The 21468-nt window shown below is 40.6% G+C and overlaps 2 protein-coding genes and 1 long non-coding RNA gene across 3 annotated transcripts; all 3 read left to right on the top strand.

Moving 5' to 3' along the window:
• Positions 1-13304: 13304 nt before the first annotated feature.
• Positions 13305-13768, top strand: LOC110876187. The gene is made up of 3 exons (XR_004867459.1): positions 13305-13364; positions 13529-13649; positions 13735-13768. It is a non-coding gene; the product is annotated as an uncharacterized LOC110876187 (long non-coding RNA).
• Positions 13769-15022: 1254 nt separating this feature from the next.
• Positions 15023-20546, top strand: LOC110926672. The gene is made up of 9 exons (XM_035977061.1): positions 15023-15206; positions 15812-15892; positions 16029-16115; positions 16185-16271; positions 16366-16410; positions 16537-17916; positions 18047-19160; positions 19264-19667; positions 19777-20546. The coding sequence occupies exons 1-9, from the start codon at positions 15023-15025 to the stop codon at positions 20544-20546; spliced, it is 4152 nt and encodes a 1383-aa protein (XP_035832954.1).
• A 149-nt stretch (positions 20547-20695) lies between these two features.
• LOC110926671 (ATP-dependent DNA helicase PIF1-like) lies at positions 20696-21184 on the top strand. Its single transcript, XM_022170398.1, has one exon. It carries the CDS (start codon positions 20696-20698, stop codon positions 21182-21184), a length of 489 nt encoding a protein of 162 aa, XP_022026090.1.
• The last annotated feature ends 284 nt before the right edge of the window (positions 21185-21468 follow it).

Here is a 21468-nt window from a genome sequence, read left to right as displayed (position 1 = left end):
GTTACGACAGCATTTGGGTTATAGTTGATCGTCTGACCAAATCAGCCCACTTTTTGCCAATACGGGAAGACTACAAGGTAGAACGACTAGCCCGAATCTACACCGACGAGATCATTTGTAATCATGGTACGCCTCGTGATATCATTTCAGACCGTGACGCTCGGTTTACCTCGCGTTTGTGGGAAACGTTTCAAGCAGCTCTTGGTACGACGCTTAACCTGAGTACCGCATTTCATCCTCAAACCGACGGACAAACTGAAAGAACGATCCGTACTCTTGAGGACATGCTCCGTGCGTGTGTCATAGACTTCGGTGGTAGTTGGAACAAATACCTACCGTTAGTCGAATTCTCGTATAACAACAGCTATCATGCTAGCATACAAATGGCACCATTCGAGGCCTTATATGGAAGAAGATGTCATTCGCCTATTGTGTGGCACGAGATCGGTCACTCGCAATTAACCGGTCTCGAGTTAGTACAAGAAACGACTGAAAAAATCCTCCAAATTCGAGACAACTTGTCGAAAGCTAGGGATAGACAGAAAAGTTACACCGATAAAAGATGCAAGCCCCTTGAATTTGACGTTGGCGACTACGTACTCCTAAAGGTATCACCTTGGAAGGGTGTGGTCAGATTCGGCAAGAAAGGGAAACTAGCGCCTCGATATGTTGGACCTTTTAAGATTCTGGAAAGGATCGGCAAAGTCGACTACAAACTCGAACTACCGGAGGAACTTAGTAACGTCCACCCGACTTTCCATGTGTCAAACCTTCGAAAATACCTAGCTGATCATGATCTGATTGTACCTGTCGACGACCTTCAAATCAATGAAACGCTGCATTTCGTGGAAAAGCCTGTCGAAATCATGAATCGCCAAACCAAGCAACTCAGGCGCTCACGCATCCCTATCATGAAAGTCCGATGGGAAGGCAAACGAGGCGCAGAGTTCACTTGGGAACTCGAAAGCGACATGAAGGCTAAGTACCCGCAGTTGTTTAAATGAAGATCTGAAGCGAGAAATTGGTAATATCATTCACGGTGATGTGCAGCTTCGAGCCTAATTTCGGGACGAAATTCCCTAAACAAGGGGAGGCTGTAACACCCCGTGTTTTTGAATGTCAAAGTCAAAGTCAAAGTCCAAGTCAAGTTTGACTTCTTTGACTGTAAATAGTCTTTTTATGTTTTTATTATTCGTATTATGTGGAGTAAGTGTTGTTTATCAAGGAATCGAAGTAATCGAATATTTAGTCGACGCGAAACGATTTACAACTGTGAATAGTAGGAAGTAACAATGCGATAAAGTTAATCAATCAATAATCAAGCTAATCGAATAATCAATCGAACTCGAGACTCGAATTATGCAGCTTTGGTGTTATTATACGTGTGTGTGTGTGCCTTATATGTTACCTGTGCGTGTTTACTTTATGTTATATGTGGTGACCAATCGAATCAATCAAGTCGAAACTCGAAACTCAATCAAACTCAATCGAAATCGAAATCGAATATGGAATGTAGATGCTTGTATGTAGATATAGAGGTTGGGATTAAAAGTAATTTGAGTAGGAAACTCTATCGTACTCGTATCGTCTTCAATCAAAATCGAAATATCAAAAATCGTCGCCCCGAACACTCGAAACAGGCTGTGGATCGATCAGGCTCTTAGCCGATCGAACAGCCCAGCCGATCGGACAGACTGTCCGACCGAGCAGGCTGTCCAATCGGGATGCCTGGCCGATCGGCCAGCCCTTCCCTCTTTGGGAAGCCTATAAATAGGCCTGTCATTGTCATTCCTTCCACTTTTGGAAACCCTCTGACCGACCAGCTCGTGCTCCCCTTCTTTTCTCAGATTTCTTCCGATTTCGGTAAGTTTTCATCCTAAATCTTGTACTTTCTTGATCAATACATGCTCCTACACCTTTCTATCTTTCAAATCTTGATTTCTAACCGTGAAATCATTAAGATCTAAGCATTCTAGGATGATGTCAGCATGGTGTTCTTCAAGAACATCATGTTTTGACCTCAATCCACCAAGAATCACTTGGATCTAGCCGATTTCCGCATAAACAAACTAAGATCTATCACAGATCTGAACATTTACATGGTGTGAAGGATTGAAAGAAGGATTTTCCAACTTTCTTTCAACTCTCTTACACTCAATGCCTTCAAACCGGTAGAAACGGAGCTCGAGCCAACTCACCAATCATTCTAGTGGTCAAGTGGTTCAAGATTCGGATTCTATCTACGAGATTCACCGACTTCGGGTTAAACTTATAAACTCCGTAAAGAACCGTTCACCGGCCGGACCTGGGTGATTCCTGTCCAAGCAGGGGAAACAAGTAAGAACGAAGGTGCCATGGTTCAACTCGTTGTCAAAATATCTCAATATAACGTCAAACAATCAGAACAGCCAAGTGTTAGACGAACAGGCCGACCAGGTCAGGATGCTGACCGATCGAACAGACTGTTCGAGCGAACAGCCCAACCGATCGGACATGTCAGCCGATCGACCAGGCCAGCCGATCGGCTAGCACAGGGCCCCACACTTTGACAATTTCATGATGTATAGTATTGAACGAATTGATGTTCGATCCAATGAGCTGCTCGATAACATTACTCATCGGATCATGAGATACTATGCTTCAACCCTTAATCGAATTTCAACTCGTTCGACGTATTGGAGTGCCACCTGATCAAACATGTTGTCCGATCAGGTGACATTCCACTGAGGACCCATTTCTGAAGTTCCTAACCAATCGGTTAAGCCAGCCGATCGAACAGACCGTTCGATCGATCGACCTGAAAGGTAAGGACACTTCAGTGTTCTCAAATACTACAACGAAAACTTCAAAAGGACAAGCCATCATACACAAACACATCCTACTCAAAGGAAGAAACAATCCACTCAAACAGTCCAACCGATCGAGCCTACCGGCCGATCGAACAGGCTGTCCGAACAGACCTTCCAACCGAACGAACAACCCGTTCGACCGAACCTGCTGTTCGATCGACCAGGCTGTTCGACCCACTTACACTTGTTTCCGTTTAACACGTTACTCATCCTTATGCTATCGAACTATTCAGGCTAACCCTACTCTCAAGCGCTCCCTTCAATCCATCAATCAATCGTTGTGAGTATACTCGAACCCTTTTTGCTTTAGCACTTTTGGGTGTTACATACGTTACTTATTTAAATCACAATCGATCACACTACTCAATTATTTGAACGTTAACCGATTCGCATGTATTACGTGACTAAATGAATGCTTGTTGTTATGTTTACACGTGGAATGCTGTCTACCTGCCTTAACGACGTAGTACTATAGTTTGGACTCAGCACCCGTTCACACGGGGTTGTTAAGGACAATTACTTGCATGGATTACGGTGGTAATCATGTATTGTGAACTGTCTCGGACAGTCAACCCGCAGTCATTGGTATCGATAGATCCATGTCGATAATTAACATGCTTCGTTTTCCTCTGTGTACGTGCTGGTTATGCGTAAACAATTTCGAACTCTATATGCTATATCAAACTTGTATGCTCACCTTTACATTTCATGTAATGACTTTATTTTAACGTATGTGACAGGCAATTAGGATGCTTATCTGCTAGGAAGGCGAGCTAGGAGTAAGCGTCTAGAGCATAGTTGTCTGTAGATCTTGCAGATCGAGTCTCTAGAAGCAATTAAACAATATTTATTTTATTTTATTTAAATCTGAGTTGTCGGAACAGAATTACTTGACTAGTTGTTATCTGTAATAATTTATTGTATTATTTGGGATACGGTATGGGACGTATCATTTAACTGAATAGTAATGATAGTTGTTGTGGAAACTTCTGGACAATCTGTTTCGCTCAGTGTCATGCCCTGATGATTCCGCCATCGGTTGGGGTGTGACAATCACTATTTTCGGGTATGGTTCGATTATTTTTTTGTTTTCTTGTTTTATTTGGATTTTTAGGAGAAACACAATTGTTAAAAAAGTTTGAAAATTTTGTTGTTCTTGTTTTTTGAAACTTTAGTTGGTTGATTTTGTTGTTTTAGTTAAAGTTTAGTCTGTTTAAATGGTTAGTTAGAAGAAAATGACAATCAAAACTAGGGCTTGATTTTAAAGTTGAAACTTATGAAGTTTGGTGATGATTGTTTAAGTGTTTAGTGTTGAAAATTAGTTGTATATGTTATATAGAAAAAGACTTGCTTAGAATGTAACTCTAGATGTTTTGGATGGATTTCAAAAAATGAAAACCCATAAAGCGACATTTTAAATATGTTTGTAACGACATTTGACATTTTTTGATAATTATATAAATTTTAGCTTGATATTCTTTTGTTTTACATGATCCGACCCGATATGAACCGAATTTTTTTAATATATCTAGGGCCTAAAATCTTTAAAAATATTCCACACCTCCCATGAAAAAATTCTTAAGTCTGCCACTTTTCCATGCCGTGGCTAAAGGCCACATGAGATAACGGCGGTACACCTCACAGTGTTAGTTTTTCATATACACCAAGCACCCAATTTATAGTACATACATTTTATATAAATTCACCTATATATTAAAATTTGAAAGGAATGAATAGTAACACACTAACTGTTTAGCAAATGGTATCGGGTGCTGGTATCGGTACCCGATTTACCAAACCAGTGTATTTTCAGTACCGGTTTCGCACCGGTATTCATCGGTTTTTACCCTCAAATACCGGTGTCGTCCCAGTACCGACTGGTACCGAACCGAACCGTACTGTATCAGGTATATTCGGTACCGGTACCCACTTTTGGGGATTTCAGTAACAGTATTTTCGGTACCGGTTGGTACCGAGCTCATCTAATCCTGTAGCAACACAAGAATGCAAGTAATTCACCTATATATTGAAATTTGAAAGGAATGAATAGTAACACACTAATTGATTAACAAATGGTATCGGATACTGGTATTGGTACTCGATTTATCAAACTAGTGTATTTTCGTTACCGGTTTCGCACCGGTATTCACAGGTTTTTACCCTCAAATACCGGTGTCGTCCCAGTACTGACTGGTACCGAACCGTACCGTATCAGGTATATTCGGTACCGGTACCCACTTTTGGGGATTTCAGTAACGGTCTTTTCGGTACCGATTGGTACCGAGCTCATCAAATCCTCTAGCAACACAACAATGCAAGTAATTTGCTTTAAACTAAATCAGCAAATTAACTCTATTACATTTTACAACTTCCGTGAACAGTGGTTTATTATTTTTTTTCTTTTTGACTTTTTTGCCTTTTGGGATAAACCAATTTATTATTTTGTCCCGTTTTAAAATTACGATTTTGCCATCAGTCTAAAATTACGTTTTTACCACCAGTTCAAAATAAAATTATGCTTTTGCGCCCTGGGAAAAATTATAATTTTGCCCTTGGTTCAAAATTACGATTTTGCCCCGTTTAAATTTATAGTTACGCCATTAGTTTTGTTTTCTTCCTCCGAGCTAAATTACGGTTTTGCACTCAATTTAAATTTACATTTTTGTCATTGTTTTTGTTTGCTTTCTCAGTCAAATTACGATTTTGCCCCCCAGTGTATAATTACAGACACAAGATGGAGGAGTAGTGCCAGGCAGCTGCCTGGAACTCCCCCATTGGCCCAATCAATTTACGATTTTATCACTGCTTTAAAATTACGATTTTGCCATCAGTTCAAAATTACGTTTTTACCCCGAGTTCAAAATAAAATCATGCTTTTGCCCCCAACTAAAAATTACAATTTTGCCATCGGTTAAAAATTACGATTTTGACCCGTTTAAATTTACAGTTTTGCCATTATTTTTGTTTTTTTCCTCCCAGCCAAATTACAATTTGGCCCTCAATTTAAATTCACATTTTTCGCATTGTTTTTCTTTGCTTTCCTAGTCAAATTACGATTTTGTCCCAGTGTAAAATTACAGTTATGCCATCGTTTTAGTTTTTTTTTTTAGAAAATTGTTGTAGTGCTTTATTTTAATTGTTTGACTCGGTGTAATTTTTATTCATGTTAGGCGACTTCCTGACACACGCTCATTTATCCTGAAAAATTACAATTTTGCCCCGAGTTTAAAATTATAGTTTTTCTATCTTTTTGTTTTTCTTAAGCAAAAGTACGATAGTGTTTTAATTTATTTGGTTGACTCAGTGTAATTTTTTTGAGATCGTGTTATAAGTAGTATGTACAGGTAACCAAAACACGGATGATCATGTTATGATAGAGAAATATTCGGCTTAGTGCCCCGCTAATTTTTTAAAAACTTAAGGAAACAACTTAGAACACACTTATTAACAATAAAAAACTTGATTCATGTGCTCCAATTCCTCAATCCCTTGTGAATTCTAATCAGACCATGAACCCGTTCTGGAGGACTCACCGGACCTCTGCTCGTAGGCACTGGCCTCTTCCTGATCAGGTTTCCCTCCTCCACATCAAATGAGCATCTGCACCACAAAAAAGATTTGCTCCCCAATATTCCAAACCTTTTCTTCTCACTCTTAACCTTGTAGTCCTTTGAACACTCTTTCAAAGCTAGCAGAAAGGGGTCCTCCTCCCTCCAGAACATACTTGACGCGCTTCGTTTCATGACTGGATCCCTAGAGCACCTTGGCGGCAATGGTGGTGGTGGTAGTGGCGATGAAGCAGCGGCTGGAGAGACCATTAGCTTGGGTACACCAGGTATCATCTCCCATGAGAAGGGTATGGTGAGTGTGTTAGTTTGGTTGTGATTCATGGTTCTCATAATTCTGTGTGCAAGTTTTTGATGACTATTATGATCAGGTGGTGATTATATATATCTACATGTATAGTGTGTGTAATTCACACTTTTAAACACATTGAAAGAGAAAAGGTGAAGGTTTTAAGCAAATGAAACGTGAAGGAGAAAGTGGTATTATTGCGTTTGTTCATGAGAATTTGATGAGGCAGGAAGGGGAAAAATGGAAGTTAAAGGAGGCTTTTGGTGTTTCAAAGGCCAAAATTTATTCCACTAAAAAACTAACTTCTCTTTGTAATAAACTATTGGATATGTGTATCCATGATGGAAAGGGAAACATGTATATTATACAATGGAAATAGGTTTAATTGCACAAAAGTTGTCTCTGCAACTTAAAAAATTGCGACGCGCCCAAAAAGATATAGATACGTATTATACAATGATGGTAACTATACATTGTTATAAAAATGGATGTCATATTTATCATTTAATTAACCCGTGAAAGGTGATAGAAGTTTTCATCAACGGGATAATAATAACAATGAAAATAAAAATATTAAAAATAGTATTAATAACAGTAAAGTCAAAAGAGCAACGGGATAACAATAACAATGAAAATAAAAATATTAAAAACAGTATTAATAATAGTAAAGTCAAAAGAAAATTAATTAAAAACGCCACAAAAAATAATAATATAACAACAACAATAATACTAGGAGCAATAAGAAAATAGTAATATTAACAATAATAAATTAATAATAATAAAACGTACAAATAACTCGATCAAACCATAAATAATAATAATAATAACAACAATAGTCTATATATAATCTAAAATTTAGTTACATCTTCTATTTTAAAATCTAATTTATGAATGTTTTAAATGCAATTTTTAAAATACAATTCATTACAATAATATAATACAAAAACAATATCACCCTCCATCCCCGTTATCCCCTTTAATTAGGGTTATCTCAATCTCTGACGATGGAGAATCCATCTTCCACAACCAAATCCCTCCTCGACGAATTTTCAGGGAAATCCCCAAACTGGCATCACACACTTCGACTTTTGAAGATGGAGAATCCATCTTCCGCAACCAAACCCCTGCTCGACGAATTCTAAGGGAAATCCTCAATCTTGCATCATCTGTCTTTCTCACGGTTCGAGTTTTTGAAACCCTACTCTCCGTTTGCCTCAGTCACTACCGCGATATTCCTTAATCTCCGTCGGCAATGACGTTGCTGATGTGTGCGGAGGCGGTACTCGACGGTAGTGATGGGCGCTTGAATGTGGCGACACTGAACCCTAAACCACTGACGATGGTGCGTTTCGTTTTAAAATGGTATTTTCTGAATTCGTTTGATCTTACATGTTCGCTTCAAATTTTAGTTTTGGTCTTTTGAATGTGTAGGGAAGAAATTAGTTGGGTTAATTTGAGGGTTTTAAATTGGGTTTGATTTAGGTTGAAGGTAGTGTTTCACTGCCTTAATCTCCGACGGCAATGAAGTCGCTGATGTGTGCGAAGGCGGTACTCGACGGTAGTGATGGGCGCTTGAATGTGGCGACACTGAACCCTAAACCACTGTCGATGGTGCGTTTCGTTTAAAAAATGGTACTTTCAGAATTCGTTTGATCTTACATGTTCACTTCAAATTTTAGTTTTGGTCTTTTGAATATGTAGTGAAGAAATTAGTTGGGTTAATTTGCGGTTTTTATATTTGGTAAATTAGTTGGGTTAGTTTGAGGGTTTTTATATTTGGTTTCATTTAGGTTGAAGGTAGACATTCCCGTATATCACGGTTGGATTATAGATCCACAGGTATATCCGTTTAAGCATGTAAATCTGTATATGCAATAAGAACATGTTTAACAATCAACATGAATGTAAATAAATTTTGTCTTTACATTGGTGGCAGGATATCGAAACTTCAAATGCCATTGCTCAAAGTCGTATGATACGCTGATGGAGGATCTTACGGATCTACAAATTCGAAATATGAGAACTCTTTCTATGAATACTAGAGATCCTGAGAATCATGAAAGTGATGAAGTAGTGAAAGAAACAGATACGTCGGGTGGTGAGTGTAGCGGATCAAGGATCAGGCGCGATGGTGTTTGGGTAACTTTCGGTGAATCAACGTCAAATGAAGCAAGCTCATCTGCAGTTAATATCGTTCGTGGATCAGCGATAGAGATGACGGAAATGATATCCGGTTCTTAAACTTCATCATCTAACGAGAATGAAGATGAGGTTGGAATTACTGCAAGAGAAGGGGAACTGATAAAAAACTTTCTCGACAACAATGCGAGTCAGTTAACTGTGCATGGGTATGTAACTATGTATTTCTCATTCAGCGCGTTATATATTTCTGTTAAAACAAAGTTCTGATATCTTCGATTATTGCATCGTTTGCAGCTTATATTGCTTGATAGACGGTATAAAAGATCGCGAGCTTTGTGTGTTATTTCGCAATGATCACTTCAGTACGATGTGCAAGGTTGCTTCTTTCAATAAACTTTGTATGTCATTTCAAAGTCTAACTCTTTTGTATGTTGTTTAGTTAGTCGACGGTAGTGAAGGGCGCTTGAATGTAGCGACACTGAACCCTAAACCACTGATGATGGTGCGTTTCGTTTAAAAATGGTACTTTCTGAATTCGTTTGATCTTACATGTTCACTTCAAATTTTAGTTTTGGTCTTTTGAATGTGTGGTGAACAAATTAGTTGGGTTAATTTGAGGGTTTTATATTTGGTTTGGTTTAGGTTGAAGGTAGTGTTTCACTGTCTTAATCTCCGACGGCAATGAAGTCGCTGATGTGTGCGAAGGCGGTACTCGACGGTAGTGATGGGCGCTTGAATGTGACGACACTCAACCCTAAACCACTGACGATGGTGCGTTTCGTTTAAAAATGGTACTTTTAGAATTCGTTTGATCTTACATGTTCACTTCAAATTTTAGTTTTGGTCTTTTGGATATGTAGTGAAGAAATTAGTTGGGTTAATTTGAGGGTTTTATATTTGGTTTTATTCTCTTTGGGTATTTTCATGAAGTGTGAAGACTGGGCAAAAAAAAATGATTTTAGTTATGTCTTTTGCAGCCTCAATGGATAGCACATGAAGTGCTTCGTAACGAACCTTCAAACGAACAGTAACATTTAGTTAGCAGATTGAAATTAGTCAATTCAGAATATGAGTTCCAAGATAATATACACTTTTACTGCATACACTGTTTAAATGATCTGATATTTGTTAATTGGTGTTAGTTTTAATAAAGAATCAGCCTAATATAGTATGATGTTGATCAAGTTGGGGATGTCGGCCTTTCAAAATTGAAGCATTCAACCTTTTTCCTTGGTCTTGCAAGCGTACGACATTGTTGGATATTTGATTGTTCGACAATCTTTGGGTGATGATTTCCATTTTTACCCTTCTTAAAAAATTTTTTTTGGCTTATCATTTAAACCTACCGTGATATTCACCAGGTTGGGTGCTTCGGTGTTTTAAAGTTGAGGCATACAACCCTTTTATCTACTGCCTTAGTCAAGGGACAGTAAGGAACCCTCAAGGTTGCTAAATGTGTCAAAATTGGTAAAAAAATATTGGTTAGGGTTTTAGCTAGGGATATTGATTAATGAGGCCTTTTATATACCACATTTGCATGAACATTCAATGGGTCGATTTACGGTAGGATTTAATTGCATTGATAATAATTACCCAACTTCTTCCTAGGAAGGTGAATGGTCTTACTTTCTATTATATGACCTCCACTCTCCCTATTGTTGTTCACCCATATTCAGAGTTGTTAAACTGCTGTCATGTCTAGCTCTCTCAATGTTAATACATCAGAAATTGGTGTTGCCAAACAATTGGTCCTTGCTGACCTCCGTGAGGGGACTACCGGCCCCATCACGGTGATGGTTTGTAGAAAGTGGGACGTCACAAGTGTCAATGGCCGCTTCATGAGCACTGATTATGTTGTCAGTGATGTAAAGGTAACTATCACCCTTTTACCCCCCATACCCTTTCCCTTTTACGAGCTTCATCGTTATTGAAAGTCTACTGTTTGGTTTACGCAGGGAGGTGTCATGCATTGTACCGCCCGGAATAACATTGCACATTACTTCTTTGACAAGCTAAAAGAGGGTGGGGTATATTTACTCAAGGGTTTTGTAGTCCAACGTACCGATCAATACCGGATTCTGAAAGACAACCCCTTTGTTATCGGGTTAAATGGCTCCACGGTAGTTAAAAAGGTTGACGATGGCGGTAGTTCATTTACGCGCTACCCGTTTTTACTTACGCCGTTTGAGGAGCTCGAACCAACAGAGGGCAAGTACTTTGTAGGTATGTTTACTCTCCTGATGCTGGTGTAACGGTTTTGCGGGGGAAATCAGGCTCAAAAAACAGTACTAACCCCACATAGTATGAAACTGAGCTTTTATTTAGTTTGCAGTCTACTATAACGGGCTAAGAGAAATGACTGAACGAATGGTGAATCCGGTTTTCAGTTCAGCCCCTAGCCGTGTTTCAGTATAAATTCAGAATCCGGGTTCCGCAAACATGACCAATATAGCGATAAATATGTCTCCTGTTGGTTCGAATTCCTAAAAAGCCGTAAACTAATTTATCCGGGTTTGGTTAAATATACATGTCAAATATACATACTAAACCGAATCAATTAGTTAACTCATCCGAATTTATATGTATATAATATCAAAAGTACCCTGTTATATATGCTATTTTACATGTATATTTAACCAACTGGGTAAACTAATTGGGTAGCTACACCGAATAAACGCTGGATTCTAGGTTTTTGTTAAATATACATGTAAGATAGCATATAAATTCAGAATCCTTTAACCCCGAATGGTTCAATCAGCTACCTACACCGAATAAATTAGTTTACTCCGACGAATTTGGCTCCACATTGGCTCAGTTAGGCTATTAGACATATTTATAATTCAGACGAATATTCATTACACTACAGATGTTATCGGATATGTTACTGAGGTGGGGCCGCAGTCTGTGAAATCATCGGGTGCACGCGCGGTTGAGTTCAATCTAAACAACGAACGATATGTACCTAATCCTTATCCCCTGTTTGTTCTTTCTTTTTCAGTAACCTAACCCTCTATCTTTTTTACCTTTTCAAAATTCACCCAGCAATCGCCGAGTTAGAGTAACACTGTGGGGTGATCTCGGTGATGTTATGCTTAAGAAGAAGGCCGAAAACCCGGCTGTCTATTGTCTAATCCTGACTTCCATGAGCGCAAAGTTTTACCTGGGTACGTTTGTTTTCCGGCACGTAAATTATGATGCGCATTACTTAAAAAAATTCACCTACCTTAAGATATTGCAGGTGTCCTTGGTTTGTCCAGTTCATCGTCAACTATTCTTATTGATTCATCCGAGGTTCCCGCACTGCAGACGTTTAAGTCGTCTGTGAGGTACTGTTACACCCTTTGTCGCACGCACTTTAATTATCTATTTTCGCCCCGTTTGTTGCTCTTGCTGAATATGAAGCTATGCTTCCCAGCTGTGTTCCTATGGGAGATACTAGCGATCCAGTCACCGAGGAAGTTGTAAGTGTTGGAACTCTACAAGAGCTTGTGGACAGAGTTCGTGCTGACAAATCCAAGAAAAAGGTATTCACTCCAACTAACTGTTTACATACGTCTCTCCCGTTAGACCACTTCAACCAGCAACCCAGAACTTTACCCAGCAGACTCCTCAAACTCTTTTCTAAAAAAAAAAACTTCGACAGCTACCAAGAAACTAAAATAAAAGATTAACCCACTTTATGAGCTTCAACCCACCATAATGTTTGTTTGAAAGTGACAAATTAAATTAAACAAGACATCTTCCATAGGTTCAGAAATATATGTTTGAGGAAGGGTATGTTGATGTTATGGTAACGACAAACTGGTGGTTCTCGCTTTGTTTGTTCGGGGGAATGATTACTAAACTACTACACACACTCTGCATTAAAACCATTCGTTCATACCAGCTTTTGTTAAATGTAATATAATAAACACCCATATCCTGCTTTATTTTTTAAAATCTTTTACTGTTTTAAAAGTTAGTATAAGATAATGAATAAATCATTCTACGTTCGCCATTCTTAGATTAAAACATAAGAAAATGACCAGTGCCCAGAGTATGTTCAGGCAACCATTATTCTGTTTAAAATTAAAAAAACATACTTAACGTATGCTTTAGAGTCCGATAATTACCACCACCGCTACCGCTAACGCCACCCCACCACCATTGTGACCCATCACCGTTGGGACCATACCGATCTCATTTCTCCAGCTTTTTGTCACAAAAAAAATAAAAAAAAACACCTGGGGTCCTTATTTTTTAAACTGACCTCCTACTAAACAGAACTGCCTAATCTATCAATTATATGGAAATAGGGATTACCCTCGCCAACACAACCTGCCCATATGCCTACTTGTGTTTTTGTTCGTTGTAGGCCATTCTTTTCCGGAACGTCGTCGAGATTACGTCTATTAGAACCAAGAACAGCTGGTATCTTTTCGCGTGTTCCGGTAGCCAATGTCGTAGGGGACTAACAACAGAGGGCGGTTACTTCATTTGCAAAGCGTGCAAATCGAAGGTTGACTATCCAAGGACGAGGTATACGCTTCAACATCTCATGCCTAACTTCATGGCTTTGTTCCCCTACCAATATGATGTGATGATTCTTTGTTGTCCAGGGTGATTTGATACCCTTCTACCTTCGCCACCAAACAATTTTGTCCCCGTTCTGCCATTATTATTGATCTACTTTACCGTGCTAGGTTTCGGATTCAAGCGGATGTAACTGATGGAACGATGAGCACCGTTGTCACCCTCTTTGATGAGGTTGCTGAGCAGTTGGTCAAGAGGACCGCAAAATCCTTAGTAGAAGAGCAGCTAAATGTATGCGCACTCCTCATTACAAGATGATTTTGAAGCGTGTGGGAAATTGTTGCGATAACTTTTCTGGTTTGTACTTGGTATGCAGGATACTTCTCTAGATGCTCCCCTATTACCCTCCGCCCTCGAATCCCTTATTGGAACAAAACACACTTTCGAGATAAAGAGCCACACATACTACCGTTATGGAGAATATGAAAGCTTCAATTGTGCGAAGATTGTCGGCCCTGGTTTGGATGATACAGATGGAAACTCTAAGTGTGTGACGTCGGATTTGGGTTCCCTGCCATCTGACTCCCCAAAGCGTGGTTCGAGCCTCCCGCCTCCGACACCCGGATCTGGACGCAAGCTTAGAAAACTGTAAGTTCCACCTGCCAATTGTCCCCTGTTTCAAATGTTTACGTGTTGGAACTTTGCACCAATCCATACGCTCCCATCTTTCTTTGCAGCTACCTTGAAGAATCGGATGACGATGATGAGGGGGTGTCCGTTGATCCTACACGTGTTACAGGTGTGGCTGACAATAGTGGGGATGCTAAGAAGGGCTCTCACTGACATGGCGGTGGTCATTTCTCTTTTTCTTCAATTGTTTGCGCTCTTATGACTTTCCCTTTTATGGATCCAAATAATGTTGCAAAATATATAACTTGTGCCCACGCGAAAACTGTGTTGCTTTACTATTGTGCAATATATGTTATTTTCACGCCTGACCAGCCTCTCTGAAATTCTTAAAACAATAATACCACGCATTTACATCGCATCAAGATACTCCGCTTAAAAAGGGATGGTATAGTCCAAATAGGATCATAATATGCCACCTCGGAACACACGCTCCCAAATACGTTTACCCAGCCCTTTTGTTACATCGTTAAAGTCACAAATAACTTCCAAACACTGTAAAAGGGTTCTATAAATGTTTGCTCAGAATCATGCATATTCCAACAGAATAATACCAATGAACAACGTAAAATCAGATTTGGAAACGTATTAGAGTTACATGAATTTTTTGCTAAGATGTTGAATAACCGATATAGATAAATGGAAATATACAAGCGATGCCTGTGTCACTATACAACCTTCGTGACCACTTACGTAGAAGACTGCATTATAAACAAGAACGAAATAACCAAGTCATGACTTGAGCTACACAAAGACTTAACCACATATGCCCTTTTCTGTCCGACTGTGGCTGCATACGTTATTTTGGAAAAAAAACAGGCACGCGGCCAACAATAAATCTGATCTTTACACCAACTTTAGCATGCATTCTTTGATACTTATTTTGTTGTAGATACTATGCCTTTTCCTTACGTGCAATTTACTTTGTTTAACCCCCCCCCCCCCCCCGCGGCCCCCCGGGAGGGGCGGGGACGTATATGAATGATTCATTTTTGACTGATGTGTCATGTAACATTATATGCAAAATACAGCTGGCTGTGACCCCCTTTGTGATGCTCGAAGCCTCTTTCGCCTTTCATGCATATTCACGTCGCTTGCTTAACGGGTTGGTCCAATACGCTTGTGGGTTAAAACTGATTGAACAGGCTGGAACAAACAGAGGTATGTCGATTTTAATTGCAGTGTTATCCCCGACCCCGCATATGGGGTTTTAAATACTAAATTCTAACCCTTCCTGTTCCCTCATAAAAGACGAGGTTTGTAGGTTATGGCCTACTGCTCCTGATGCGGTTAGTAATTCGATCCAGGCCCGCCGTTGTTCCCATACGCTGCCAAATGGAAAGATTCAAACATATTTTGGCCTAGCATTGATTAACAGCTGCAGCGATTCTAGCATCGTGGGTACCAAACATTCTATCCATATACAAAATCGTAATTATGTGGGTCTTAGTGGGAAGGTCGTGACATACTGTGGGCCTACCCTAACTACCATAGATGCAACTACTTCCTCTTCTGACCCCAACGCAGGTTAGTTACACTCTTCATAAAAATGGAACCTTTTAGCCAAATGTCCACTTACCGACATGCGTGGCCGCTCAAATTACAACTCTAACTAGGCTGCAAACAGTTTAACCACTCCAATGTTGACCTCGCCGCTGTACAGCCACACGCAATGGAGTGGAATTTACTTTCTTAGCCAGTTATTTATAAGTTTCCTACCTACTATGTTGCGTTTATGCTATCTGCATTCTTTGTACCTCTTTCAGGTTGTACTCAAATACAACCGCCAATTGTTACAGTGACCACTGGGCCTGGCGCTAAAGTGTGTTCAAGAGAATCAATTAAAGGTCGGCCCCATATTCCCTCATGAACGTCCCTCTGGGGCGCAGTACGCCTATTTATACTTTCTGGATTGTACGCTTACATCATCGCTCAGCCCACTACGAGCACTACATAATAGTTGTTTTAAAGCATATGTTACAGGTAAAAACGCCATGCAGAGCGATGCAGCACAGATGCAGCCTGCTTCATGTCCACCAGCAACATATTCTCCCTCCGTATCTGCCCAAGGTCTGCAACGTTATCTACAGTGTTTAGTATTATCCTTTTATCAATCCCGTAAATATTACGTTTTTACAGACAATATTTCCTGCACTACACGGCATTCTCATCAAAACATAGCGGGCCCATCAGGCCTGCGCTCTTCTCGGCCTAAAAAAACAGAAGGTAAACGACCATAACTGCCCTGTACCTGACTAACCTTCGCCCCGCTTATCATGCAACATAGGAATAACATTGCCATATTTTAATATGTTACCAGGTATTCGTGTTCGTACCCCACGAAGGGCAGCGTTTGCATCAACAGGTATTTCCCGACCCTGTTTCTTGCCATGCATGTTTTGCTCCCTTTTGCATCTGCCTTCGCTATGCTGTTTGAAACTCTTCTCTAAATCGTGCGTTGTGCTAAGCATTCCTGTTACAAATATCATAGGTGCGCATGTTAGGTACCAGAACCTTGGCCGTCCAACCTTCACGTGCCATAATTGTGCGGCGATCATGTGGTATGAAGAGAGGAATAAAAATGCAAAGTCGTCTGATGGGACGACTTTCTCTTCGTGCTGCCAGGATGGCAAGGTTTTGCTTGCTCGCCTTCTTGATCCGCCTGAACCATTAAGATCATTACTTGATTATAACGACCCGTCGACACTTAGATTCAGAGAACAGATTAGAGTTTACAATAGCATGTTCTGTTTCACATCGTTTGGGGGAAAGATTGATCATGCTATAAACAGTGGTCGAAGCCTATACACCTTCCGAATAAGTGGGCAGAACTACCATCGAATAGGCTCCATGTTGCCAGTTGAAGGTGAGCAACCAAGATATGCTCAGCTGTATTTCTACGACACGCAAAACGAAGTTAAAAACCGTATAACTGCTTTGTTTGGCCAGACCCATTGTCACGACACATGTGACGAAGCAATTGTTGCGTCCCTAATCAGAATGTTAGACACCCACAGTCCTTTGGCTAACGCCTTCCGCATGGCACGTGACTGGTGCACTCAAAATGAAAGAAACAATTGTCATCTACGCTTACTTGTCCAGATAATAAACAATCCACAATACAACCGCCCTAATGTGTCTGAAGTTGCTGTTCTTATCACAAACGACTTTGGGGACAACCCTGAACCACGTGATGTTATCGTTAGCCCAAAGCACGGCGCGCTTCAACGCATATCGGAATTACATCAGCTTTACATGCCTTTGCAATATCCGCTGTTGTTCCCGTACGGAGAGACCGGGTTCCACGAACGAATACACTACCATGACAACACAGGACGCCGAGCCACTAAACGACAATGTGTCACAATGCGGGAATACTACTGCTACAGAATCCATTATCGCAATACCGAAGGCACCACCCTGTTAAGAGGCGGTCGTTTATTCCAACAATACTTAGTTGACTCATACGCAGCTATCGAAGAACAAAGATTGCGCTGGATGAGGAATAACCAAAACGAACTGCGTGTTGAACTCTATCATAATGTTTGTGACGCTGTGACGCGTGGGGATACAAATGCCAAGGCTATCGGCCAACGTATAGTTTTACCGGCAACCTTTACGGGCAGTCCAAGATATATGATCCAAAATTACCAAGACGCCATGGCTCTATGCCGCACTTTTGGGAACCCCGACCTGTTTGTAACATTTACAGCTAACCCAAAATGGCCTGAAATCGATGACATGGTATCTCTCATACCCGGCCAAAAGTCTCATGATCGTGCAGATGTTGTATCACGCGTTTTTAAACTAAAGCTTACCTCCTTGATTGAAGATATTATGAAGAAACAAATCTTTGGTAGCTGCGAAGCAGGTACAGTTTGTAATACCTCGCCTCTTTCTTTTGGTATCAATTCTCCCACAAATACTAACCTTTAAAAACTTTCTAATTTTGCCCTTTTCCCCTTGCTGACTTCAATATTTGTTCCCTTGGTTCTATACAGCTGTTTATACAATTGAGTTTCAGAAACGAGGCCTACCACACGCGCACCTTCTGTTGTGGCTTGAACATTCTGTCGAGTCACGCACACCGGCTGGCATAGATGATTTGATTTCTGCAGAGATCCCATCGGAAATGGACGATCCATCCGGCTATAAGGCCGTAACAGATTACATGTTGCATGGCCCATGTGGAAACGATGCGCGCAGTGCTCCATGTACAACAGATGGAAAATGCATGAAACACTTTCCGAAACCATTTTACCGAGAAACAACAATTGACGAAGACGGTTACCCGGTTTATCGCCGACGAGATACCAAGATCTTCTTTAAGAAGGGCAAAACGAAGCTTGATAACCGGTTTGTCGTCCCATACAACCGCTACCTCCTCTTAAAGTACGAATCTCACATCAATGTCGAATGGTGCAACCAATCCCGAGCGATAAAATACCTGTTTAAATACTTGAACAAGGGGCCAGACAGGGCTACAATGGTTGTTCAGGAAAACATTGGCAATAACGGTGAAAAGCGTACACAACAGATTGTTAAGGTTGATGAGATTAAAAACTATCTGGATTGCCGGTACTTATCACCATGTGAAGCTGTGTGGAGGATGCTTGCATTTCCTATACATTACTCATTCCCATCCGTCATGAAACTAACGTTCCATACACCTGATCAACATCTGCTCACGTTACGTGATTCAGACAGCTTACCGGCATTGTTAAACCGGGACGGGATACGAGACACGATGTTCACCCAATGGTTCGCGCTAAACAACAGAGATGAAGCGGCAAGAAAGTTAACGTACGCCGAGATACCAACAAGGTATGTGTGGCAAGAGGATAACAAGGTTTGGAAAACGCGGTTGGAACGGACAGCCATTGGGCGGATTGTGTATTGCAATCCAGCAGCTGGGCCAAAGTATTATCTAAGAATGTTGTTGGGGATTGTGAGAGGGCCTCGAAGTTTTGAAGAAATAAAAACGGTCGACGGAGTCGTATATGCAACGTTCAAAGAAGCCTGCTATGCGTATGGCTTGCTTAATGATGACAAGGAGTGGAATGACGCCCTGTCAGAGGCTAAATTATGGGCGTCCGGTTCCCAACTACGGGAATTGTTTGTTACCATGTTGTTGTTTTGCGAAGTGAATCGTCCGGCGCAACTCTGGGAAGAAAATTGGGAGATACTATCTGATGATATTTTGTACCAAAAAACGTAGGCTTTTCATGTTCCCAGGGTTACATTTATCTGACGACCAACTTAAGAACTACTGCCTGATCGAACTAAATGAACTATTAGAGAAAAATGGAAAATCGTTATCGGATTTCACAGATATGCCTCAGCCAGATACGTCGCTCCTCGATAAGATGGATAATCGTCTAATTAGGGAAGAGTTGAGTTACAATAAAAAAAAGATAACAGACGAACACGATCGATTATATGCATCACTGAACACGGAACAGACGGCCATATACGACACAGTCATTGAATCTGTTACCACTCGAAAAGGCGGGTTCTATTTCGTGTATGGTCCGGGTGGGACAGGCAAGACGTTCCTGTACAAAGCCATTCTGTCACGCTTAAGATCTATGGGCATGATTGCCCTTGCGGTTGCATCTTCAGGTAAAAAAATAATTCTAGAATGTTGTATTATTATTCTTATGCAACATGATGTTTGTGGTCACGTACGCAACTCTATTTTTTACTCACTTTATCTGTCTCTACACATCAGGTATCGCGTCCCTTCTGTTACCCGGTGGTCGGACAGCTCATAGCCGCTTCGCTATCCCTCTAGAATTGCTTCAAAATAGCACGTGTGCCATCAAACAAAATACCCATTTGGCACACCTATTACAAGAGGTAAGGTTAATCATCTGGGACGAGGCACCAATGATGCAAAAATATGCTTTTGAAGCGCTTGATAAAACACTTAGAGATATCTTGGGGTTTCCTGCCCACGCAAACAGGGAACGCATTTTTGGTGGCATGCCTGTTTTACTTGGTGGTGATTTCAGACAAATCCTGCCCGTCATCCCAAAAGGAAAAAGAGAAGATGTTGTTCAGGCATGCATAAATAAATCGTACCTGTGGAAAAGTTGTAAACTCTTCAGACTCCACCGCAGTATGCGTGTCAACGAATACACCTCAGCAGGTGTGCTAGACATGGATAGGAAACTTTTCAACAAATGGTTATTAGAAATCGGCGATGGAATTGTTCCCTCAAAGACCAAAGAAGGGGAGGATGAGCCTACCTGGATCGAGATACCCACCAGGTTCATCGTACCTGGTTCTGGTCTTCCTGTGGAATCGATTGTTAACGCTGTCTTCCCGTCGTTTACAGAAAGGCAGGTTGATGACGCTTATTTGTGTGAAAGAGCAATACTAACCCCGCGCAATATAGATGCGGACGAAATCAATGATTACATGTTTGCACAACTGAGACGAAACACAAAGATCTACAAGAGTTCTGATGAGATTGTCGCGCGTCCACAGATGTATTAGAACAGGAACAACTCTATCCGTCTGAATTTCTAAACTCTTTGACATTCCCATGTAACCCCCCCCCCTCTCCCTCACCTGGCACAAAAAATTATTTGCAGACAAAAAAAATGTGCCCAGTTAAGTTCTTTAATTATTTGACATTGTCAGGTATGCCGCCACACGCTTTGCATTTAAAAGAAGGCCTCCCTATCATGCTTTTAAGAAATGTGAACCCCTCACAAGGATTATGTAATGGCACCCGCCTTATTATAACAGACCTTGGTAAATTTGTTATCAAGGCTAGAATACTTACTGGGTCTAATCGTGGAGATACTGCATTAATACCGAGAATAACCCTTTCATCGACGAAATCAAAATGGCCATTTATTATGAAAAGACGCCAGTTCCCAGTAAAACCATGCTATGCAATGACCATTAATAAAAGTCAAGGCCAATCATTAAAAGTCGTTGGTCTGTATTTGCCTCGCCCTGTGTTCAGCCATGGCCAGCTATATGTCGCGCTTTCAAGGGTTACGACACCTGAAGGTTTAAAGATTGTCATCGTCGGAGACGACAACGGTAGCATGAAAAACCATACCAGAAACATCGTTTATAAAGAGACGTTTAACAATTTGGCGCCATCAGATGAGACACAATAAACAATACTTGGCATACTGTAATCTTTTAGACCACCAAGAAACTTTTATCGCCTTTATTGCTGTTACTCCAACATAATAATTTATACACACCCTAAACCCATATTTTCTGTTTGTTCTGCCCCAGCCACAACAACTATGTACATACCACGTTGAGTATTACGCATCTGCCCTCCAACGACAAACTATCCCCGTATTCTTCCAGTAACGCCACCGCAACAACTATTCATGCGCCACAGGTCGTAGGAATGTAATTCTTTATAGCTTCCTTGCAAATTTTGAAAACT

Source organism: Helianthus annuus, chromosome 9, assembly GCF_002127325.2.
Source record: "Helianthus annuus cultivar XRQ/B chromosome 9, HanXRQr2.0-SUNRISE, whole genome shotgun sequence".
NCBI classification, from domain to species: Eukaryota; Viridiplantae; Streptophyta; class Magnoliopsida; order Asterales; family Asteraceae; genus Helianthus; species Helianthus annuus.
The sequence above is the reverse complement of the archived record's forward strand: the minus strand, read 5'-3'. Positions and strand labels throughout refer to the sequence as shown.

Excerpts from the sequence above, each read along its gene's own strand:
- LOC110926671 (XM_022170398.1), top strand. The coding sequence starts at position 20,696 with ATGCCGCCACACGCTTTGCATTTAAAAGAAGGCCTCCCTATCATGCTT.
- LOC110926672 (XM_035977061.1), top strand. The coding sequence starts at position 15,023 with ATGAATGATTCATTTTTGACTGATGTGTCATGTAACATTATATGCAAA. Across the intron at positions 16,272-16,365 it reads TCGGCCTAAAAAAACAGAAG|GTATTCGTGTTCGTACCCCA; the intron begins GTAAACGACCAT and ends ATATGTTACCAG. Across the intron at positions 16,411-16,536 it reads GGCAGCGTTTGCATCAACAG|GTGCGCATGTTAGGTACCAG; the intron begins GTATTTCCCGAC and ends CAAATATCATAG.